The 24,327-nt window shown below is 54.1% G+C and overlaps 1 protein-coding gene across 5 annotated transcripts in view; it reads left to right on the top strand.

Annotated features, from left to right (window-relative positions):
- The window catches only part of SLC12A5 (solute carrier family 12 member 5), a 42,098-nt gene that overhangs the window by 9,064 nt on the left and 8,707 nt on the right, over positions 1-24,327 (top strand). For 2 of the 5 annotated variants that reach the window (XM_082430092.1, XM_082430091.1), the window contains exons 2-17: positions 8,463-8,557; positions 8,909-9,040; positions 9,421-9,567; positions 10,377-10,431; positions 10,933-11,063; positions 13,034-13,275; positions 14,095-14,306; positions 15,924-16,094; positions 16,404-16,502; positions 16,645-16,702; positions 18,404-18,578; positions 19,187-19,305; positions 19,623-19,721; positions 20,653-20,772; positions 21,115-21,219; positions 22,460-22,628. In XM_082430092.1, coding sequence (XP_082286218.1) covers positions 8,463-8,557; positions 8,909-9,040; positions 9,421-9,567; positions 10,377-10,431; positions 10,933-11,063; positions 13,034-13,275; positions 14,095-14,306; positions 15,924-16,094; positions 16,404-16,502; positions 16,645-16,702; positions 18,404-18,578; positions 19,187-19,305; positions 19,623-19,721; positions 20,653-20,772; positions 21,115-21,219; positions 22,460-22,628 — 2,129 coding nt within the window. Of the gene's footprint in view, positions 1-2,616; positions 2,784-2,806; positions 3,045-8,462; positions 8,558-8,908; positions 9,041-9,420; positions 9,568-10,376; positions 10,432-10,932; positions 11,064-13,033; positions 13,276-14,094; positions 14,307-15,923; positions 16,095-16,403; positions 16,503-16,644; positions 16,703-18,403; positions 18,579-19,186; positions 19,306-19,622; positions 19,722-20,652; positions 20,773-21,114; positions 21,220-22,459; positions 22,629-24,327 lie in introns of those variants that run through there. The other 3 variants (XM_082430094.1, XM_082430093.1, XM_082430095.1) reach the window with 3 other exon arrangements.

The following is a 24,327-nucleotide window of genomic DNA, read 5'->3' as shown; positions in this document are numbered from 1 at the left end:
GCTGAGGGTCATCTTACTGGCCAAGGCCAGGCTGGCAGTGCAGGAGGTGCCTGCAATGTGTTTTCTGAAAGCCTCACTGCAGAGGGTTGGCCTGAGGCCAGAATAGGGATCAGTCTTCTTGAGAGGTGGGGGGGGGTGTGTGAATCAAAGGACCGGGGTCTCCCCTTGTGGCTGTCTCTTCACTTGGTCTTGTCTCCTCATGAAGAGCTCCCTGGCTTTAGTCTGAGATAAATTGAGAGAGCACTGAGAGTTTTCAGGGTGGGAAGAAGGCCCATAGATTATGCAGCCTAACCCTTTCATTTTACAGATGGAGATACTCAGGCCCTGAGAGGAACTCAGTTTTGCCCAAGGAAACACAGAGTCTGAGGGCAGAGGACAGACAGCACCACTATCTCCTGAATCCCAGATGCCTTGAGATAGGAGGTCTGGTGAGGGTGGACAGATGGGACACCCAGGGGAAGAGGATCACCCCTGCCTTCACCTATACTCCCTTGGGATCTAGCTTTTCTCCATGGGCGGGCTCAGTCCCTGAGCAGCCAGGGCTCTGGACCACAAATGAAGAGAAATACCCCCAGGGGAACATCCCAGACCCGGGATTGCTGAAAAACCTCAGTATTTACTTCACAGCACTTCTCAAACAAACATACTACACATTTTACTATATTACCTGTCTCTACAGAGTAGTAGAAAACCATAATGGTGGCGATGGCGGTGGTGGTGGTGGTGTGTGGAGTGGAGTGCTTAGAAATTCTTGCACACTGGCCTACCCACCTGCAACCCTTTAAACCCCTGTCACCAGTCCAAACTCACTACACTTTTTTTTGTGTGTGGTTTTCTCTCTGGGAAAGCCAAGAGGACCAATTCTCACACCTGGTCTGAATACCTAGCTCTCCACCCTAAAGAGTCCTTCTGGCATCCATAAAACACAGTGGCAGGGATATCTTACTGGTGGATCCCTCAGAGGGCCCCTTCAGTCAGCTGCTGAAGACTCTGGTTGACCCAATCTGAAGCCACTGACAAATATGCGACAACGGAATCTGAGCAGCGGGCCCTGTCCATGGTCCTGAAAACTCCCATCCTAGAACTGGGCCTCTGGTCGTGTGGATAGTTTTGTTTTGTTTTGCTTTGTGTTTTAAGGATCCTTGAAGGTCTCTGGGCCCACCTCCAATTGCAAGCTGAGAGGCCACTCCAGCTGCACGTCTGAAGTCTGAGCGCAAGAAAAGGGAGAGAGCTCATCTCCGACCCAGTCCCTGTTCCTTTCTTAGTAGCCAAGGATCAGAGGCCACTGAGCAGTTTGGATATGACTGCATTCTTGTCCCTTCTATTGGCGGCAGGACCCATTTAAAAAGAGGTTATGTTGAGGAAAAGAGTCCAAAACTGGAATAAAGGAAACTGGATTCTAGACCAAGTTCTGCCATTCACTGGCATAGCATCCACAGGCAGTCATCTGCCCCCCACCCTTTGGGCCTTAGCTTTTTCACCTGTAAAATGAAAGCAGTGCATTAGCTAAGGTGATTGACACGATCCTCTCCAGCCCTGGAACTCTCCTGGAATTTAGAGGGCTAGTGTTGGAGGCTTGGGTGAGTCTGAAAATCATTTCCCCTTGATCTGCTCTCCTCCTTGGATGTTTAGGTTTTTCCAGGGACTCAAAGGGTCCAAACCTCTGTTGCCGCTTCCTGAGATCTCTCCACCCCTGGCTCAAGCCTGGATTCTAGGGGTGCTGAGGGGTCCCAGGACAATCAAGCCTCTAGGGGACTGGTGTCAGGGGAGGGGGAGGAACACAGAAAGCATGTCAGTTCTGGAATCCTCAGAAAGCAATCCTGGATTAGGGGATTAGACACTCTCGCCCTGGGAGAAAATCTGGTCCCAAACCGACAGGCGGCCTCATTCTCCCCTCCCCCACTCTGTTCCCGGCCAGCCTCCGACCCGCCTGCCCTCCCCAAAGGCTGCACCATCCCCAGTGGGGAGGCAGCGCTCCCTGAAACCTCACTGCTGCCTTCTCTCTTCCTCACCACCTCTCCTTCCCAGGGTCATTCCACAGTCAGAGGGTCCTTGTCTTTGGACTCCAGTGATTTGCCTTGGAGGTGAGATGCTAAGACTTCTATCCGTCTAAGCACAGTAAAGTGTTCACGGCAACTCCTCAGACTCACGCCTCCCATTTTAAGACAGGATGAGCCAGACAGTTCAGCCCGTGACCCTGAACCCCATGGGGGCAGCACAGTGCTTCAGTTAAAGGCTCTGGCCTCCACGCATCCCTAGCTCCAACCTCTTGAACAGTGATTATGGGAGAGGGTCTGGTTCTCCACCGTTCTTCGGGGCTGGCCTTCCCACCACCGTTCTTCGGGGCTGGCCTTCCCAGCTTTGCAGACAGGCTCTCCAGGGACCCATATTCCATGGCGCCCTACCCCTGCCGCCTCAGCCCCCCTCATCTTCCCTCTAGGGGGAGGGTGACCCTCGGCCAGGCAGCCGCTGCGGGGCCGCCTCCCCGCGGCCGCGACCTAGTTCCCTGCCGTTATTTTTAGGGCGCGGGATGGCACCTGCCCACGTGCCGGCCCCGCCTGCGCCGGAGAGTGGGGGGCGGGCGGAGCTACGTCTGCTCAAGGGAGGCGAGGTCCCCATCCCCCGCAGCACCCTCTCCATCCCACCCGCGCAAGCCCCCAGTTTTCGTGTGAGGGGGCCTCCAAGAGCGCACTGCCCGCCCCTCGTCCCCTCTTCTTTCTCCCTCCCGCGCTCCCCCCCGCAAAACCCCGCCAGTGGCTCATGCCTCCTGCATACGGGATGAGGTGAGCAGCGCCGCCGCTGAGAGGGGGCGCGCGCGGGTGTGAGCGTGTGTCCGTGTGCGAGTGTGTGTGCGCCGGGCGGGCGGGCACTGCAGCTTCTTCCTCCGTGGAGCGGAGAGAGAGCTAGAGCGAGCGAGAGAGCGGCGAAGGCAGGCAGAGGGGCGCGGGTGAGGCGGCGCAGCCATCCCCGGGCCCGGCGCCGCGCCGCCACCATGCTAAACAACCTGACGGACTGCGAGGACGGCGATGGGGGAGCCAACCCTGGTAAGCAGCGGTCCGGGGGCGGCGAGGAGAGGAAGCGGCTCTGGGGTTAGAGGCAGAGCGGGGGCCGCCTCCTTCAGAGGAGAGGCGGGGATTGACCGGGGCGGTGGGCGCCCAAGGCGGCCTGGAGCCCAGCTCCATTGGAATGCGCCAGGCACTGTATGAGGTGCTGGAATGCGCCGCGCCCGGGGACAGGGCTGGGGGCCAAGGGGCTGCCATTGCCCGCGGCCCGGGGGCAGACGTGGGTTAGCTAAGCGGGGGAGGCGGTGGGAAGGGGTTGGAAGAGCTAGAACGGGCTGACGTGTAGCTCGACGGGAGGGAGGAGGGCTCCTTTTCCCGAGGAGGGACCCTGGCGTCCTGGCGCAGAGCGCGGGGGTTGCGGGGGGCGCAGTCTGCGGCAGTCCCTCGCTCTGAGACTTCCAGCTGAAAGATGGGGGGAAGGTGCCTATGGGGGGATTGGAGCCATATGACAGCCCCCGTCCGGCTGCGGTGTCTCCTTAAGGGGTCACTTGATGCGGTCCGGGCCTCCTCCCCCAAAGCTGCCCGGGGTCCGACCTCAGACCGAAGCGTACCCCCTCCGGGGATTTTCAGCTCTACTTTGCGGAATCTCCTTCTCCCTCTCGCGTTCCCGTGGGTTCGGGACGGGTAGCCACATCACCCTCCTTTCTTCCCCCTTTCCCCTTCCTCTGGGTACCCGGGCATAGCAGTGTGGTTTCAAGGGCGGGGCAGGGGGGAGTCTTTCCAGTCAGCTCTGCTAGCTTCCCCAGTGAGGCCTCGGGAATGGGGTCCCAGCGGCCGAATTCCTGGCGCCGTGGCGCGGACACTGCGGACGCGCTGCGGCGGGTGCGGAGACTCGCTAGGAGCAGAGGGGCTTGGAGCGAGTCCGTTCGCGGCTCCCGCTCTCCTCCGCGCTTTCCCTGCTCCGAGGTCTGCGAGGCCAGCCACCCCCTCGGGCTCTCGGGCCCCCCACCGCCCCCCCACGCGGTCTCAGCCACCCAGCACGGCTGTCAGCTGCCCCCAGCCCCCACCCTCCAGCGGCGCTGCGTCCCTTGCGCACTAGCGCGCCTCCCGCTCTGGCTGTCTGCGCTCAGCGCCTCAAACGCTCCCCTGGGCATTGCTTGACCCTGTGGGCCGAGACTCCTGCAGACCCCCCCCCCAGGGATGGCCCAAGGCTGAAAGAGCAGGGTCTTCCAGGGACCGGCAGCCTGGCCTTGAAGTCCTCCGGATCCTGGGTTCAAGTCAGAGCCAAGGGGCCGCTTGGGAAGTCTGTGGACACCAGGGTCCCCGATCCTTTGTCTGACACCCCTTCTTCCTCCCTGAGGCTGAGTACGGGTAGGAACTACTAGCTGCCTAACTCATCCATCTCCACAGTGACCCTGAGGTTACCTCAATCCGCAGCCGCCCTCCTCCACAGCAGGCTTAGGCTGCGGGAGGGAGGGGGTTTGGCGAAGTCGAGTCCTCAGCAGAGCCCGGCATCCCGTCGCGGTTCCTAGGGAACGAAGGGGGGCCATTTCCACCTGGGATCCCCTTCAGATGTCACCACTCTGAGGAGGGGGCCTCTGCTCCCGCAGACACGGGGTATGGGTCCAATCCCCCAGTCCCTGCTTTCTCTACCCTGAGGGCGCCATGGGATTTCCATGGGGTCTCACGTGGCCTAGAAAAGTGGCCTCTGTGTGTGGGGCAGGAGTCTAGGAACTCCCTTCAGTTCTACCCCCTCCCCATAAGTTTTCCAGACTCTGCGTGTAGCAGGCTCATGGGGAGACTTTCTCCCTAGATATCAGTGTCCAGGATCTGGAACTAGAGTGGCCAGGACCTGGGTCTGGCATTTTGGGTCCCAGAGAGAGAAAGAAGGCCTCCCAGTGGTGCCTGGAGACGATGATAGGGGGCTCTAAGGACCTACTGGGCTTGAGGGAAGACCACCAGACCGAGAACCACTGGCATCTCTGAACTTAGGTTCTTGGAAATGTAGGAGGGGACCTGGGTCCTGACCTCGGGGAGGTGGGAATGACCAGAGTAAGAAGGCTCCTGTGGACTAAAGAACACAAGGATATTGTCTCTGGCCCCCAGGTCTCCTTTCCTCTTGGGGTCTGACGCCTTCCCCTACTCCCCCGATCTGGCTTGGGGATTCCCCCAGGCCTGGCCCCAGGCCCCCAGGGGAGGCTCCTTAGCCCGCGCCGCTAGCCTGTTTCCTCCCCGGGAGCTCTGGCCGCCGCCGCTTAATTGAAAGCCGATTCGGGCTGAGAGCTCCCAGGGGGCGGGGGCGGGGGCCGAGAGGGCTCAGCCTCAGTCTGGCCCTGCTTCTCGCGCGCGCGCCGCACGGCGCTCTCCCATCATCCTGACTCCTGGCTCTGGGGAATCAGGGCGAGTTCCCCCTTCTTAGTCCTGCTCCTCTGAGAACTCATGAAGCTCACCCCTCCCCTTCAACCGGTGTTCCAGGGAGGGGACGAAATCAGCCCTGGCAGACGAGACCGGGGGCCTGGCGTCCCCCCCAGGCGGCGGGTGGAAAGGCGGGACCCAGGACAAGCCCACGAACCGCCCCCTCCCCTGCCCTCATCTCGGGGCTGGGATCCGGCCGGGAGTCTGGCTCCGCGCTGCGCGTCGCGTTACATAAGCCGCTGCGGGCGCGCGGCCGGCTCTGCTCCGCGCGGCGCTCTCTGCCCGCGCCGTCGCCATGGAGACCGGCGCGGGGCTGCTTAGATGCCGGGTCTCGGGCCGGGACGCCCCCCATTCCCACCCTGCACGCGCCACGCGCCCCCACGAAGAAGGAGAGGAGGGGGTGTGAAAGGAATGGGGGGGCTCTCGTGTCTGGCTGTCCTGCCCCTAAGAGCGGACGCTGTGGAGAGAGGGACCCAGTCCCACAGGAGACAGGGCCCCTAAATCTTGCTGCCGGGGAAGGCGTGTGGGATAGGGAGCCCAGGCTGGACGGGGTACCACGTCTATTAGTAATCGTAATTGTAACAGTAACGGCAGCAGCTACACTTAGGTGCCAGGCACGCCCAACAGGCATTATTTTACTTAACCCCCACAACAGCCCTATGAGTTAAACACCATTATTATCCCTTTGCAAAGTAGGAAACTGAGGCTTAGTTTAAGTGACTTGCCCAACGTGTCGACACAGCCACCAAAGTTGGGACTGGAACCTAAATCTCCTTGGCTCCAGCCTGTTTTCTTAACCATTAAGAAATTTCTTCTCACCTCATCCCCCTTCAACCCCTCTAGTTACCGCCATAGTGTGATAGGAACATGAGGCATCTTGCCAGCATTTTAAAAGGAGGAGGGACCCACCTCGCTTTTATTTCTCCTTTTCTCTGGCCCCAAACAGCTCTTCTGAGACGCTGGGGGTCAGGAAGGGAGCCTGGGGGAATTCACCTCCACAGACTTTTTCCTGAGCACCTATTACATGCCAGGCTCCCACTGGGAGAACCGGTCTGCGAGCCCCAGGAACCCCCATATGTGAGGAGAAGAGTGAGCTGGTGGAGGCCCCTGTTGGGAGCAGTGCTTGGCTTGACGAGTGAAGTGGAGGTGGTGACAGGAGAGGGTGGTGGGTTTCCCTTGAGGATGTGAGGCATCACTTCCACAATTCTGAGTCGGGATGAGATGGGTTATAGCAGGTCGTGCTCTGGGGATGGACCCTGGCTGAGAGATGAAGGAAGGTTTCCAGGAGGAGAGGATGGGGAGGATTTGGGGAGATGGGGAGAGAGAGAGAGAGAGATCAGGAGATGAGGGGACAGGAAATTCAGAATATGTAGGGCCTCAACTTCACTTCTGTTTTGGTCATTGGAGAGTTTCTCCGGAGTCCAAAGAGATGTCTACTGCTGGGATTCAGCCCTGAAACTGAGAAAGTGTGATGGCTGGAGCCAAGGGAGTGTGTCTGTGGAGGGCCCCTTATATCTCTTTGAAAGGACCCTCTCCTTAATGCCCTAGAGACTTTCTTCTTGGGTGATCTCCTCCAGGCACACGGTTTCACACACTTCCTACACCCCTTTTCATGGGCTACCCCCATGTCTTCCTCCTTTCTGGCCTCTCTCCTGGGCCCCAGACTGATCCGTACATCCAAGTGATTCTGGACATATTCACTTGAGTGTCCTATAGCGCCTCACCAGCAATCAAATTCAGCAACTTCCCCACCCCCAATCTCCTTCTTTCCCCTGTTTATTAAATAGCACCATATCCACCCATTTACCCATGCTAGAAACCCAGGCATTATCCTAGATTCCTCCTTCCCACATCCTCAAATATGTGGCATAGAAATGTGTGCCAATAATTCTGGAGTCTATTCATTGTTCCACACTGCTTCTGGTCTGGGTATCATTGGCCCTTGCCCAGATTTCTGAAAGTCCCTAACTAGCTTCTGTATTCTTCATCTAAAGGCCAGAGCAATTGCTCTAAAACACAAATCTGTTCATGGTATTTTTTTGCCTGAAACTCTTCAATGATTTCCCATTGTCCTCTGGATGAAGTCCAAAATCCTTAACATGGCCGGCTAGTCGTTTAAGGACCCGGCCCACAGTTACCTTCCTAGCCTCATTTTTTTTACATGCTACTCCCCATCCTTGCCCCCCACCCCACCATGCCCCTTCCTTAGACTCCTGCCAGATCAAGCTTCTTCCAGCTCCTCTAACCCACTCCTCTCACTCTCACCTCTGGGCCATCGAACATGCTGTTCTGCTGTTCTATCTGCCTGGAACACCCTCCCGCCTCCCTCCCAGTCTAGCTCTTACTCATCCTTCAGTTCTCAGCTGACACGTCACTTCCTCTGGGAAGCCTTCCGTGACCTCCCAGGCTGGGCTGAATGCTTCTCCTCTGTTACCCCAGCTCTTCTTTCATATTCTACCGCAGACCTGATCACTCTGGGTTGGAAATTCCTGGCTGCTGGTTTATCTCCCCTGCCTTTGGGTTCCCCAAGGGCTAGGATGGTGTCTTATTCTGTGTTTTACTCCCCCACGCCCATGCCCACACTGGCACACAGGAGACATCCAGTAAATACTCGTTGCCTGAAGATGAATGAGGGACATAGGAGATGCCCAAGGGGGTCACTCTTCCAAGAGGTGGAGTATCCTTAGGGCCCCAGCTGCAGTGTTCTCTGCCTTCCCCCCTAGGAAAGAGCGTGCTCCCACCCCCAAACACCAGGATGGGCTAGTTATGGTCAAGGAGGGGACGCTGGAGAGTCTAGGGTGCCCTGATGAATGAAGTAGGACCCCCAAGAGCAAGGGAGCACTTCCACGTTCATTAAACACCCCGTACGAGCCAGGGAGCGCGCTAGGCTCTTCGTATGCGCTGTCAACTCAAATTCTGCAAGGGAGGCAGTATTAGCTCCAGTTTTCCAATGTGCAGAGAGTTAAAGTGGCCTCTCAGCTGGACGTCCAGGTATGTGGGCGACAACCAGCTGGTGCCAGGCCCCTGACTCCTCTGCCTTCTCAGGTGATGGCAACCCCAAGGAGAGCAGCCCCTTCATCAACAGCACCGACACAGAGAAGGGGAAGGAGTATGATGGCAAGAACATGGCCCTGTTTGAGGTGGGTTGCTAGTGGAGTTGGGCCTCCAGCCACAGTTCACCTCCCCCTTCGTCAGCCACTCCCTCCCTCCTTCCCTGGGGAGCAGCCCCCTCCTCTCCATCTCTCCCTCAGGTCCACCTGCTTCCTGGAACCTCCCTGCCATTTCTTCTCCTCCCCTTTTCCCCTGCTACCCCCCTTCTTACCCTAACCCCCTCTCTCCCTGTTCTCCTTGCCTGTTCCCCCTCCTTGCTCATCTCATCCCAGCCTCAACGGTTTGCCCTCCTGGTCCCCATCTCTCTCGGCCTCCTACCATCTAGCTCACCCCCCACCCCCAGGCCCTAGCCTCCCAACACTGACAACCTCCCTCCCCAGGAGGAGATGGACACCAGCCCCATGGTGTCCTCCCTGCTTAGTGGCCTGGCCAACTACACCAACCTGCCCCAGGGAAGTAGGGAGCATGAAGAGGCAGAAAACAATGAGGGTGGAAAAAAGAAGCCGGTGCAGGTGAGGGTCTTGGGGAAGAAGGGCTGAGGGAGGAAGGAGGGTGGGAGGGGAGAGAGGGTGGGGGAGGAAAAATGGATTCAGATGAAGGGATGGATGATGGAGACAGAGGGGGGATGGGAGGCGGACGCTGAGGGAGGGGAAGGGATGGGAGGTGAGGGATAGAGATGGAGGGGAGAGGGAGGGGTGGCTTGAAGGATAGGTGATGGGGGCCTGAAGGGAGGAGGGAAGTGAGATGAGAATCAGAGGGAAGAGGGATGAAGGGATGGGGATGGAGAGAAGAGGAAAGTGGGGGATGGAGGGACCGGGGTAGGAGGAGTGGGCCTGGGGTGTTGGTAGTGATTGGGGGGGGCTGCAGAAACTGACGCTGGCCTCCCTGGCAGGCCCCCCGCATGGGCACCTTCATGGGCGTGTACCTACCGTGCCTGCAGAACATCTTTGGTGTCATCCTCTTCTTGCGACTCACTTGGGTGGTGGGCATTGCAGGCATCATGGAGTCCTTCTGCATGGTCTTCATCTGCTGCTCCTGTGTGAGTGACACCCTCCCCTCTCCTGATCCCTGACAGCTGGGGCTGAGCAGGGACCTGGGGGTGGGAGGGGGAGGGGGGGGAAGCATGAGACCTGATCTTTTTATAGGAACCACTGCGTGTAATCTTTGAGAGTAAATTAGGCCTGACTGGTCCTTCCAGCATCTCACAGGCTAGTGCCTGATGGCCATTAACAGGTTTCACCTGGCTGTGTGTGTGCGCGCTTGTGTGTAATTACACAGGTACCGCAGACTCATTGATGAAAAAGATAGGTGTACACTAATAAATAAAATTCACCTACAGTCTCACAGTAGTTAACATTTTGGTAGGTCTTGACTCACAAAAAATGGGATTACGGGTCCCAAACAGCTTTGTAACTAAATTATTCCCATCCTCTCTAAAAAATCACATGTTCACTAAACACCTACTTCTCATGACATTTACGTTTCCTCACACGTGACCCTTGAGCCCCCTCTGCGTGTGAGTAGCCAGTGTTGAAGCTAGTACACCTGCCTATTTAATAAATGAAGAAACTGAGGCTTAGAGAACTGAAGTGACTTGTCTCTGGTCAGACAGCTGGTCAGAAGCCAAGCTGGGGTTTCCAGAGCTCTCTGATGCTATAGCTTGCGTCTCTTTCATGTGCTTGGTGAAGAAGGGGTTTTCTGGAAAAGAAGGACTTGGCAGGAGTAGGAGTTGGAACAGGACCGAGGACAAGCTCGGTGGAAGAGGACTTGTGGGTCTGGCGGGTGTTTATGGGGTAGAAGGTTTGGCCCCCACCCTACTCGCCACTCTGACGATCTCTCTCCTCACAGACGATGCTCACGGCCATTTCCATGAGTGCAATTGCAACCAATGGTGTTGTGCCTGGTATGTGAGTGGGGCTTCTTGGAGGGGAAGGCGCCTGGATGGTTGGGAGGGAGGCCTGAGTAGTTGGAAGGAGGGACAGTGTCCTGGGCTTTGGGTGCCATCAGGACCCCAGAGAGGCAATACTGCAGATTCGGGCGCTGGGTTACGGTGTTTTCGTGGGACAGATGGGGGCAGCCGTGTGAAGGGGAGGGGACGGAAGTGTTGATGGTGTTGAATGGGGTCAATGCAAGATCTCCTCCCTTTGCCTGAGACTCTCCTCTCCATCATCCTATTTTCTGAGCCATGACCTCCTTAGAGGGGTAATTAGCAACATGGGAATTAGTGCTATAAAAGCCACTCAGAGTGTCTGGCTGGGTCTCCCTTCAGTCCTAGGGCTACAGCTTGTAAGGCTTGGCAGGCCCAGAGCAACACCCTTCCCACCACTGTCTCTGATCCTCCCTCATCCCCTATGGCAGCCCAGTGCCCCTCGAACCTCTTGCTGATACTGGGTTCTTTCTGCAGCTGGCGGCTCCTACTACATGATTTCCAGGTCTCTGGGTCCAGAGTTTGGGGGCGCTGTGGGCCTCTGCTTCTACCTGGGCACTACGTTTGCTGGGGCCATGTACATCCTGGGCACCATCGAAATCCTGCTGGTGAGAGGGGCCGAGAGGAGGTGTGGGCCCCAGGCTGTCAGTCAGTTAACTGATGCTCCCTGGACGCCTCCTGTAGGCCGGGTCACTAAGTAAGGCCAAGGGAAAATCAGACATGGTTCTATCTTGAAAGAGTTCACAATCTAGTTGGGGAGACAGGATACACTAATTATGTAACATGAACAGCTGTCGTTTATCAGGCACCCACTGTGCTCTCAGCAGAGTTCCAAGTGCTTTACAGTCATTAGCTTGAATCCTCATGAGGTTTAAGTATTATTATGCCCATTTTACAAATGATAAGCTCTGAGAGGTGAAATGACTTGCTCAAGGTCACTCAGCTACCAAGTGGCAGAGGTGGGTTGGGAAGAGTAAAATCATGAAATAAGAAATAATAAGTCATGTCACACAAGGATTGCCTACTGTGTGCCAGGGACAGTGCTAAGCGCTCTGTGAACGTTAGTGGTAGAGGGCTGATGGCTAGCGGATTGCAGAGGAGAAGAAGAGGGAGCTGAGAAAGAGATCTGTTAGAAGCCGTGACTGATGAGAAGTCAGGTCCCTGGGCAGTGTTTGAAGTGGATGGCTGCTGACTTTGGTCTCAGTTCTTCCTGCCCCTGCAGGAGGAGGTGAGGTGGGAGCTGAAGAGGGTTCCTTGGTATATAGAAAGTGGGGCTGACCTTTATTTCCCAAACCCCTACTCTACCCAGGCCCCGTGGCCTTCAATGTATCATTTTATTTTATCCTCACAACCCTTGCATTAGTTAGAAGATGTCCCCATTTTATGGATGAGGAAAGCAAGGCTCAGAGAGTTTAAGGGATGTATGGAAGGGATATGAACCTGTATCTTTCTGACCCTGAAGCCCATGATTGTCCACCCAACCACTCGGCTTCAGAGAACTAGAACTAATAGATGTTGCAGCTTCTGGTTTTGGGATGGAATGGAGGAGTCCAGGGGCAGGAGGATAGATGGGGAATAAAGGACCCAAAAAGCCAAATTATGAGAGAATAATAATAGACCTCTATGGCTTTTACAAAATCAAAAAACTATTATAAAAGCAATTCTACCCATTGCATAAAATTGGAAAAAAAATCAAAGAATGTAAAAAAGGAAATAACAATCTCCGAAAGCAAATCATCATTATCATTTTGGTGTATCCTTCTAGTTTTTGTTTTTCTTTGTGATATTGTATTCTGTCTTTAGAAAATATAACTCTATATATTTCTCTAATAATGCAAAACTCTCTTTGCAAATATCACAAGTGAAAATAACTTTTGTAAGAATATAAATATATTAATATTTAGTATAGAAATTATGGAAAATACAGATGTGCAAAAAGAATAAAGATTATTCACATTTTTACCATTCAGGGGAAACGACTGTTAACATTTTGATGTATCTACACACAGACAGACATATATACACATATGTGTGTATATAGTCACATGTAAGTACACATATATATTTACAAAAATGAGATAAGACACATTCTTTTTAAAAATTGATTGTTTTTACCTAATATAACATGGATAGCTTTTTGAGTCAGTTCATATAAATCTATGTTGTCCTTTTTAACAGCTACATAGTCTATTCGGAAATATCATGATTTATTTACCCAATCCTCTAAGGGATGAAATGTCTAATTTATATCTGCCTTTCTTACTGAAATAATAAAAACAATAAATAATCATTAAGAACTATACTTGATAACAAAATAATAGAACTTAATAATCGCTCCCAACATCTTTGCAATACAGTCTTTTAATGACTGTATAATAGTCCTTGCAGGATAGACCATGCTTTCGTTAACTATTCCCCTATCATTGGATGTCATTTCCAGTCTTGTACTACTGTAAATATGCTGTGATGAGTATCTTCTCTCCAAAGCCCTGCCTGCACCTCAGGTTATTTCCTTGGGGTGATTCTTAGTTGGTTCTCACTGGGTTACTTACCTGACCTCCTCACCCCTTTCCCACAGGCTTACCTCTTCCCAGCTATGGCCATTTTTAAGGCAGAAGATGCCAGCGGGGAGGCAGCAGCCCTGCTGAACAATATGCGTGTGTACGGCACCTGTGTGCTCACCTGCATGGCCACCGTGGTATTCGTGGGCGTCAAGTATGTCAACAAGTTTGCCCTTGTCTTCCTGGGTTGTGTCATCCTCTCCATCCTGGCCATCTATGCCGGGGTCATCAAATCTGCCTTTGACCCACCCAACTTCCCGTAAGTGCTGCTGCCCTGAGCCTCAGGCATCCTCCTCCTCCTCCCCGGACTGGTTTCAGGGGCTTCACACTAGTCTCTGCCAACCCCCCTGCCCCCATCCCTCAGAATCAGAGTGGTTGTGGATTTACAATAAACTCCCTTGGGAGGGAACACCTCTCCTGGTTTAAGGGAAATCTCTTTAGGATGGGATAACATTTTCTGGAGGTGTGCACAGTTTTCCTTGTGAGGGTCAATGGCTTGCTGGTGAGGTGGACATAGGAACAGCCAAGTGGAACAATTTCTAAAGGGAAGACCGGTCTGTGTTAGGGAACCTTTCTTGGGTGGAGACAACCTTCTGGAATGGGACAACCTCTTAGTATTAAACACCTTCTCTATCATGGGAAAGGACATAGAAGAGAGGGTCTAGGGGCTCAGATCCCTGTTGGTTCTGCCTCTCTCCCTAGGGCACATTCCCCTACATCTCACTGCCCAGAAGAACGGCACACGGAGACTGCTGTCCACGATGCTGAAACAGCATTGCCCGAAAGCAGTGGTTCTCTGCTGTGGCTGCGTATTAGAATCACTTGGGGGGAGGGAATTCCCTGGCGGTCCAGGGATTAGGACTCGGCACTTTCACTGCCAGGGCCTGGGGGAAAGAAAAGAATCACTTGTGGGGAGCTTTGAAAAAACACAGATCCTGGGCTCCATCCCAATTAAAATTAGAATCTCTGGATATGGGGCCCTGGCATCTATGTTTTTCGTGCTCCCATGGCGGTTCTACTGTGAAACCAGGGCAAAGTTACGTCCCTCACCACCTTCCTGCCTTGTTTCTCTCCCTAGGATCTGCCTCCTGGGGAACCGCACACTGTCTCGCCATGGCTTTGATGTCTGTGCCAAGCTGGCTTGGGAAGGAAATGAGACAGTGACCACACGGCTCTGGGGCCTTTTCTGCTCCTCCCGATTCCTCAACGCCACCTGTGATGAGTACTTCACCCGAAACAATGTCACGGAGATCCAGGGCATTCCTGGCGCTGCCAGTGGCCTCATCAAAGGTCTGAGGGAGGGAAGAGGTCTGGTGTCCAGGGGATGCTGCAGGGATTGTGGCTTAAACAGGATTAAGGGACTCCTTGGGATTCAGTTAAATTCGATCAGTTTTAATTGAGCACCTACTCTGGGCCATGTTCTATCCTTGGGATCACGGAGAGGTAGAGACGAAAGGGAGCCTTCAAGTACCTTACCACCTAGTGGGAAAGAAAGTCATCAGCTTAACAAGTATTCACTAAGTACCTGCTAACTGCCTAGCACTGCATTGATCACCAGGAACACAACATAAATAAGTGACAGTTCTTGGCCTCAAGGCGTCTAATAGCAGAGACAGATGTAATAGCAAATAAATTAGGACATGTGTAGGTGTGCATTCAATGAACAGAGACCTCCCAAGGGAGGGAGTGGTCATGTGTATAAGGTGGTGAGACAAGGCTTCCTGGACTCATCTGAGAAGGGTTTTGAAGGACAAGTAAGAGATTTTCAGTTATACAAAGGGAATAAGGGAATTACAGGCAGAAGAACAGCTTGCCTAAAAGCATGCAGACACAGAAGAGCATATTGTGTCCTTCCAACCACAGGCAATTTAGTATGACTGGGGCATAAAGTACAAAGGAAGGAGGGGCAATCAAGAAATGATGTTGGAGAGGCTGGCGTGAGCCTGACTGTGGTCAGCCCTGGAAGCCATTTTAAGAGTTTGGACAGTGTTCTGAGGGCAATGAACAGCCACCGAAGGGTTCTGAGTAAGGGATGGACGGGGTCAGCTTGTTGTTTGTGAAGGTTCACTCTGGCTGCTAACGTGGATGGGCTAAAAGCAGAGAGGGAACCGAGTCAGGGAGTCTAGGAGGAGGCTGATGCTGAGTCCAGGTGAGAGATGGTGGTTTTCTTACCTGGAGTGATGGAGTGACAGCGGTGGGAATGGCACAGTGGCTCTCCGCCAGGGCTATTTTGCCCCCCAGGAGACATGTGGCAACGTCTGGAGACATTTTGGGTTATCACAACGGAAGGGTTATTACTGGCATCTGGTGGCTGAGGCCAGGAATGTTGCTACACACCCTACAATGCTACGGGACAGCCCTCCACACAAGAATTGCCTGTTCTCATCACAATTATCACTAAATTTGACATTTAGTGCAGAAGTGGAGGAACCCTGGAAAGGAGAGAAGGGGCGTATCTGAGAAATATTTAGGAGGAATAAGGGACAGGAGTTGGAGATGGTTTTGAAATGGAGATGGGGAAAGGGAGCAGTTGAGGGCAATGTCAAGCTGTCTGAGTTGATGGTAGAGCCATTTACCAAAATAAGGGATATAGGAAAGGAGCCATTTGGAGTGAGTGGGTGGTGAGATCAGTTTGGGACACACTGAATCAGCCTGAGTTGTGTGTGTCTATGTCCCCCAGTAGATTGGACCACTTGAGGGCAAGGACTAGATCTGATTCATGTGCAAAGCCCCTGCACATGACCTGGCCCAAAGCGGGAGCTTAGGAAATGTTGGTGGAAATAAGGCCCAGGGGGAGTGAGAGGTGGTTGACCTTGACCCTTCTTTCTGCCCACCCCACCTCCTGGCCCCAGAGCTCTGGCACCCTGACGTCTGGTCTTCTCCTTGAGCATCCTCTCTCTCCGACAGAGAACCTCTGGAGCTCCTACCTGACCAAGGGGGTGATTGTGGAAAGGCGTGGGATGCCCTCGGTGGGCCTGGCAGATGGTACCCCTGTCGACATGGACCATCCCTATGTCTTCAGCGATATGACCTCCTACTTCACTCTGCTGGTTGGCATCTACTTCCCCTCAGTCACAGGTGAAGGGGAGCTCAGAAAGGGAGGACTCTGGCTGGGAGTGGATGGGTAGGGAGAGAGTCAGTCATGATGTGGGGAGTTTCTGAGTCCAACAGCCCCATTACATAGGCAGGAGCCAACAATTCAGTTCCCACTGGACACACAGGTGAGGGAATTAAGGCCCGGAGAAGCCAAGTAACACGCCCAAGTTCTCATAGGAGTCAGTAGACCAGGACTAGGTCCCCGGCTTCCTGACTCTGAGGCTGATGTCCTTTCTTCTCAGTCTGTCTGGTCTCCTGTGGCTCCTGTCCTAGCTGCTCCTCTGTTCACAGGGATCATGGCTGGTTCTAACCGCTCTGGGGACCTGCGGGATGCCCAGAAGTCAATTCCCACTGGCACCATCCTGGCCATCGCCACCACCTCCGCTGTCTGTATCCTTCACTGCTGGGCTGGGACCACCGTGGGTGGGGAGGGCTAGGCGGAGGGCTTCTGAAGCCTCACCTGGCTGGCTCAGGAGGGGTGGGGAGGAAGGGGAGCGCCGCCCTGGGGATTCTCCTTCATCCTCTGCTGCAGACATCAGCTCCGTTGTTCTGTTTGGGGCCTGCATCGAGGGGGTCGTCCTTCGGGACAAGTAAGTAAGGGGATCAGGGAGGATACTGTTCTGCGGGGAGTGGGGTGGGCGTGGAGGGCCGGGTTCTGGGAAACAAGCCTGGCGGGAGAGTTGAAACCTGGGCAAGGGGCCTTGTGGGAGGGAGGCCACAGGGCTTGCTTGTCAACTCACTCTCTTATAATTCACCTTTCTCTTGTCACTCCAACTCAAGAAGCATGAGTGGTGTCTGATTTCCTTTAAGATAATGATACTTTCCTTTCCTTTTTCTTTAAAATCTACTAATTCATTTACTATTTCCTGGATGTCTATGTGTTCCTTACTGTCCAGGGTTCTGGGGGCAGGGATAAATAACAAAGATAAATAACTAATGATTTGTGTTCTGAAGGAGCTCTTTGGAGCTGGTCACCATACTTGTCAACAGACTTGAAATGCAGAGCAGTAGGGGTGGCGATAGAGCAAAGCCTGGGGGTTATGGAGGCTGCGATCCAGTCCCAGAGGGTCGGGGAAGAGGAGATGCTGAGGAAGTGCCTTATACACGCTTTCTCATCTCTCCTTCCCACTTTACATGCTGAGTGGTATAGAGACTACCTAGGAAAGTAGGAGGGGGAAGGGCGCTCCAGGCAGCGGGAACAGCATGGACAAAGGTAGAGGAGACCAAGAGCCGTGTGTGTGTGCGTGCACAGGCAGGGGTACCAGTAGCTGTAAGCATTCAGAGCTTCTGGAGCACACACCTCTGGAGGGTGTGTGCATACACAACCAGCGGGGTGAAACAGGAGGTCCTGTCACAGAAATCAGTTTTCCGAGGCACCATTCTGGCTTCCAGGAAGTGGGGACATGAGGCTGGAGACCTAGGCTAGGGCCAGTCCTGGAGGCCTGGGTTTTGGCACCAGGAAACTGGAGCTTTATTTTATAAAAAATGGGGGAAACCCTGAAGGATTTTAAGTAGGGAGGTGACCTGGCCAAATGGGCAATTTGCATATATTACACCTATTAGCTTTTAGGGCAGCTTAACCTCCATTTATCTCATTTCATTTCATCATAGACCTCCCACAAGATTGCAAGGGATTCGGCAGGTCATTCAGGATAATCTTTCATCTGCTTCTTGAAGTCCTTCAGCAACGGCCCATTTGAGTGCACCTTTGCTTGCACGCTGCAGGGACAGGGCTCTCCCTACCTACTGAGGCAGCATCTTCCATTTGAAGACAGTGTCATTGTTAGAAAATGCTTTTCTTGATCCTCACACCACGTACCATCACTACATGATGAGGCCAGAACCCCCATTTTTCAGATGGAGACAATGAGGTTCTAATAGTTTGAGATATCTGCCCAAGATGACATAGTATTACACAATTGACCTCGTACTAGAATCACTATTGGGGGGAGGGGTGAGATAAGGGTATTAGTACCACGTATCAGGCACCATGCCAAGTATTTTACATATGTTATCTCCGTATTCCTCCCACCAATTGTATGAGATAGGTTTATAATGATCCTCACTTTACAGCTGAAGAAACTGAGGCACAGAGAGGTTGAACGTCTTGCCCAAGGTCACACAGACAGAAAGTGCCCAGGTCATCAGGGGCTTTGTCTGTCCCTTCTCCCCTGCACAGCCTAGCCTCATAGTGGACACACAGTTGGTCCCGCAGTCTGTGTGGGAGCCCTTGGAAATCCAGGTGGCGGTGCTCACCCAGCATCTCTTGTCCCTTTGCTGCTTCATTCCAGGTTTGGCGAAGCTGTGAATGGCAACCTGGTGGTGGGCACCCTGGCCTGGCCGTCCCCCTGGGTTATTGTCATCGGATCCTTCTTCTCCACCTGCGGGGCTGGGCTGCAGAGCCTCACGGGGGCTCCACGCCTGCTGCAGGCCATCTCCCGCGATGGCATAGTGCCCTTCCTGCAGGTCAGCGGCAGGGGCAGGGTGTGGGGACAACAGTCCACCCCCTACACCAGCCAGCCAGGCCCCTGCCCAGGGCGGCTACGCAGGGAGCAGGGGCCATGGCAAGCCTTGACCTGCCTTCTGGGCCCTGCTGCTCTGTGCCGCCACTAAGAAGAACGGGTGTGCCTTTGGGCCCAACATCAGGGCCATCTCTTTGGGCAGGGTTGTCTGCTCTTAGGGGAAAAAGGAATGGTCCTCCTGTGGCCTCGTGATTGGGCAGGGACTCAGGGAGGCAGCCAAAGGGCAAGTAAGGGAAGGGTTCTCTCTGTGGTACTTAAAAAAAAAAGATTTACGGTGAACTCAGTCATGGCTGCTTGCTGGCCCCCTGTAGCTCCTCTTCCATCTGTCCCCTCCTTTTCCCCTTCAGGGATCATTTGCACTGCACTGCACTGGGGTACCAATGTCAGAGTGGGCAAGATACAGCAAAAACCTGGTATCCCCTTGGGTGCATTTAAAGGATGAGAAATACAGCATCCTCTCCCTGCCTCTGCCGTACTGGTCTCCAAGACTGGAAGAGAGAGACAAGAAGTCCTTAAGGTCTCAGGCCCCTGTGATGGTTGCTCTGTCCTCAGGTTTTCGGCCACGGCAAAGCCAACGGAGAGCCAACGTGGGCCTTGCTCCTCACCGCCTGCATCTGCGAGATTGGCATCCTCATTGCATCCCTGGATGAGGTCGCCCCCATCCTCTCTATGTGCGTGCTGGCCTCTTGCCCTCCCCATCAGCTCTGGGGGTCTCTCTACCTGGATCCTTCAGCTGTGACCCTGGACAGCCCACCCAAACACTTTATCAACCCCACTGTCGTAGAAACCTGTCCTTTGTTATACAGAGATTCATCCCCACATGCATCAGGCATGTGTAAGGGGATTTGGCCTTTGAACCTCTTCCTAAGCCCCAGAACATGACTCGGCCTTCTCCCCAGTTTCTTTCTCCCTTTCCTTTCTCTCCCTGTGCTTCTGTCTCTGTCTCCCCTTGCATCTCTGTCTCTCCTGGGACCTTTCTGTGTTCTAGGTTCTTTCTGATGTGCTACATGTTTGTGAACCTGGCCTGTGCGGTACAGACACTGCTGAGGACGCCCAACTGGCGGCCACGCTTTCGCTATTACCACTGGTGGGTGCCCGTTCCCCCTCCCTGCCCCAGAGGACCGTCCTCTCATCTCCCCTTCACCCCAGCCCATCCCCTCCAGGTCTAAGGATCCCAAACTCCACTTTTCACAACTAGCACGAGAAAAGTCCGGAAGAAGGTCTCCTTATAATCACAAGTAATAACATAACACTGTATAAACAGTCTCAGCTAGAATCCCTCTCCTGTCAATAGTGTGCAACACCTTCCAGTCTTGACAAGGAAACCTCAGTTTCCTCAGCTGTGAAATGGGACAATAACTGCACCTACCTCATAGGCCCTTGTAAGCATTACACTGCTTGGTGCACGGAAGATGCTCCTTATTGGGGCTGGACTTCTGATCATTTTCCTTGATGGCTCTTTATCTTCACAATAGGCCTGTGGGGCAGACAGGGCAGGAATGATCATGCTTGTTCTACCAAAAGGAAACGGAGGCTCCAATAGCGAAAGGTGGCCTAAGGCCACCCAGCAAGACTATGGCACACCTGGCCCAGAACCCAGGCTGCCTGCCTCCCATCTCAGTGCCACTGCTGTGCTAGTCACCTCTTCCCTGGGGTCACACTCCTCCTGGGAGATCTTGCCTCCAGCTTTCCCCAGAGACTCCTGCCTCAGAACCTCCCTGGCAGGGCGGTGTGGCAGGGCGGTGTGGCAGGGTCTAGGGCACTGGGACAGGGCAGTGTGGTGACTTAGGAGTTGGGTGGGGCAAGGGGAGGTACCCTGTCTGTGGCTGCTCATTCATCCAGAAGGCCCCATGTCCCCGTGGTGCTCATGGAGATGATGGTGTGATTTCCCCTAGACCTGGCTGTAGCCTCCCAGGTCTTGCCCATGCCCCGCCCCATCTAACTCTTGCTGTCTGAGCCCGGGCACCAGTGATAGCCCCACCAGGGCTCAGAGGCCGGCTCTCCCTCCCCCTGTCCAGGACACTCTCGTTCCTGGGCATGAGCCTCTGCCTGGCCCTCATGTTCATCTGCTCCTGGTATTATGCCTTGGTGGCCATGCTCATCGCGGGGCTCATCTACAAGTATATCGAGTACCGTGGGTAAGCGCGGGGAAGTGGGGAGGGCTGGGTGAGACTCAGGGATGGGAGGAGGGGAGAGAGGGGGTGATGAGTGCTCGGTGGTGGGGCGGTAGGGGGGATGAGGCAGGAAGTGGGAGAAGATGGCACTAGAGTGGAGGGCAAAGGGTGATGGGGTGGGATGGGGAGATACGGAACAGGAGCAGAGGGAGGGGCTGAAGCTTTGAGAAATGGAGGTGGCAGGAGCGACCTCCTTTCTGAGCCTGAGATAGACGGCTCTGCGCTGGGGTGGCCACTTCAGGGTGGATGGCTCTCCCTGACACTCCTTGGCTTTCTGCCTCTTGCGATCCCCCTTCCCGGCCCCAGGGCGGAGAAGGAGTGGGGCGATGGGATCCGAGGCCTGTCTCTCAGTGCTGCTCGCTACGCCCTGTTACGCCTAGAGGAAGGGCCCCCGCACACCAAGAACTGGAGGTCAGTGGTGGAGGCACAAGCGTGAGGGCTCAGCGGGGGGAGAGGCAGGGAGCAGGGCCTAACCCACCCCGCTTGCTTCGTTTTGCTGTTGCTGAGTGTTCAGCCTTGTCTGAACCCTTCCCACCTACAACACCGAGGCTGACCTGAGTTCCAGACATTTGTTCTCCAAAACCCCACCCGCCATGCCAGTCTCCTGACCATCTATCCATCCATCCATTCATTCCATCATGCGTTAGAAAAAATATATGAACGCGTGATCTATGCCCTGCCCCCTTCCTGTCTCTGGGGATGTAGTGAGCTCCCAGTTCCGTGGACAAGGCATGCACACAGACAGGTAAACGTAGTATCATGTAGCATTTGCTCTGGGAGAGGTGAATCATCCACTTTGAGAGTTATAGGGCCTCTTAGAAATCTCTAGATTAATAACGATCTCCATTTTATTCACGTGACAGTCAGGGCCTAGAGAAGGTCTCAGGGGTCATGGAAGGCAGAACTGGACCCAGAATCTTGACCTCCTGCCTCTCAGCCCAGAGTGCTTTCTAACTGATTGCTCTGCAAGGCCAATCCCTCCTTCTTCTCCCTCAGGTTCATTTTGCTAAGACTAAGGCCTGGAACTATGAACTATGCCTAGGACATCGTTGGCTTGTCCTTGCTGATGTCTACTAAACTGGGCTTCCAGAGACTGGGGCTTTGCATAATTTGTCTGTGAATCCTCAAATGCTTAGCACAGGGTCTAGCCCAGAGTAGGTGTTTAGAGAATGCTATTCAATTGATGGGTGGCCGGCTGGCTGCAGTGGCTAAATGAATAAGGAAATGAACAGATAAACCAATGGGTAGATGGCTGAATGTGTATATGTATGGGAGGGTGGTTGGGTGAATAGGTGAATGTGTGAATGGATGGTGGTAGACGGATGTGTAGGTAAATTAACATGGATATGAGTGTATAACTGAAGGATAAAATGGGTGGGGGGGTGGATGGGTACATGGGTGAGTGACGTAGATGGAGAGATGGATGGGTGGGTAGATGGATAGATGTGTGGGAGATGGTTGGATGGGTTGATACTCAAGGAAATGGATGGATGGACGTGTAGGTGGATGGGTGGGTGGTGGGTGTATAGGTGGATAGGAGTATGGAGGTCGGGTGGTTAGTGAACTCACCAGTGTACGGCGTATGGGTGCATTGAGTTTATGGTGGCTGGGCAGGTGGTGGATGGATCATGTGACCTTGCACCCTCTTCAGGCCACAGCTGCTGGTGCTGGTGCGTGTGGACCAAGACCAGAACGTGGTACATCCACAGCTGCTCTCGCTGACCTCCCAGCTCAAGGCAGGGAAGGGCCTGACCATTGTGGGCTCTGTCCTTGAGGGCACTTTTCTGGACAACCATCCCCAGGCCCAGCGGGCGGAGGAGGTAAGTAGAGGCCCTGGCGGGGAGGGCGGAAGGATGCAGCACTCAGGAAGACAGTCCTTGCTCCTTTCCACTTTCCCTCCTACCACCTTTGCCATCAGCTGGGGCTCAGGCTTTTCTGTCTTCTTCCTTAGAAGAGGAGTCCAAGGGCTCAGCAAGTGAGTTCCTTAGAATCCAACTCGCAGAACCAAAGACGATCAGAGCCGAAAGTGCCCATTTTATGGATAAGGAAACTGAGGCTTAGAGAAGTCAGGTCATTTGTTTAAGGACAGAAAATGGAGACTCACGTTAGAACTGCTAGACCCCTACTCCACCTGCCGAAGCATAAATCTTTTAAAGCATTTTCACATAGGTGGATTCTTTTGGTCCCCACACCAAGTGGAGTCGGCAGGGTGAATATCCCTGTTTGGCCCAGGGAGAAACAGAGACCCAGAGAGGGAAAGCAGCTTGCTGGAAGTCACAAAGGTGGCTGGAAGCATAGTCAGGATTTGAACCCGGGTCCCTGACTCTGGGTCACCTGCTCTTGTTGCCATCCCCTGGTCCATATCCACAGAGCAGTGTACACAGCCAGTGTGGGCTGGGGCAGCTGGGCTCTGCATTAAGCGTCATTAACAGGTGTCTGGTGGGTGACAGAGGAAGTGGGTTCTGTCTGCGATTCAGGTCTCTCTCCCCTCGGGGCCATGGCTAGAAGTGGAGAGAGGAAAGGGGGCCTGAGGGAGGTGAGATGAGACGGGGAGGGGCACCCCTAATGGCTTGCGACAGTTGCTGTTTCTGCCTCACTGGGCCGTTCACACTGATCTGTCAGGGCCCAGGGCTGGAGGCCTCCACTGGTCCGTTTAATTTAACATGCAGTGGCTGCAAATGTGCTGTGTACCAGGCACCGGGCTAGGCCCCGGGGGACGTGGAGAGGTAGATGACCAAATCTCAGCCCTCAAGGTGGACACAGGCTGGTGGGGAAGACAGAACATACACAGAAGGCTCTCAAACCCGTCTGAGGTTAGAGTGAATAACTGCAGAGCAATAGAATGTGTTGAGTGTTTAGGATCTCTCAGGCTGTATATACTAAGCTCTACTCACATCACGTTATGTCACCCACCCTCTTCCTGGACGAGGTAGCTGTCACGATGCCCATTTGACTGATGAGAAATCTGAGGCTCATAGAGGGAGGTGATTTGCCCAACGTTGCTCTGCAGTTATTAACTCTAACGTAGCACCTGTCAACCTCAGGTGGGCTTGAGAGCCTTCTGTGTATGTTCTATCTTCCCCACCAGCCTGTGACCAGCTTGAGGGCTGGGGTTTGGTCTTGTGCCTCTCCATCTCCCCTGGGGCCTGGCCCGGTGCACAGTGCATTCTCAGCCACTGCATGCTGAATTAAACAGGTGGGGGCAGAGGTAGAAATAGGAGCCCTTTCTTTTTTTTTTCTCTTTCTTTTTTATTTTTGGCTGCGTTGGGTCTTCGTTGCTATGCGCGGGCTTTCTCTGGTTGCGGCCAGCAGGGGCTACTCTTCGTTGCGGTGTGTGGGCTTCTCATTGTGGTGACTTCTCTTGTTGTGGAGCACGGGCTCTAGGCGCGTGGGCTTCAGTAGTTGTGGCATGCGGGCTCAGTAGTTATGGCTCACGGGCTCTAGAGCGCAAGCTCAGTAGTTGTGGCACACGAGCTTAGTTGCTCTGCAGCATGTGGGATCTTCCTGGACCAGGGCTCG

This window comes from Balaenoptera physalus (genome assembly GCF_965194825.1).
Source record: "Balaenoptera physalus genome assembly, chromosome: 16".
NCBI lineage: Eukaryota > Metazoa > Chordata > Mammalia > Artiodactyla > Balaenopteridae > Balaenoptera > Balaenoptera physalus.
Note: the sequence above shows the minus strand (reverse complement) of the source record. Positions and strands in the feature narration are given on the sequence as shown.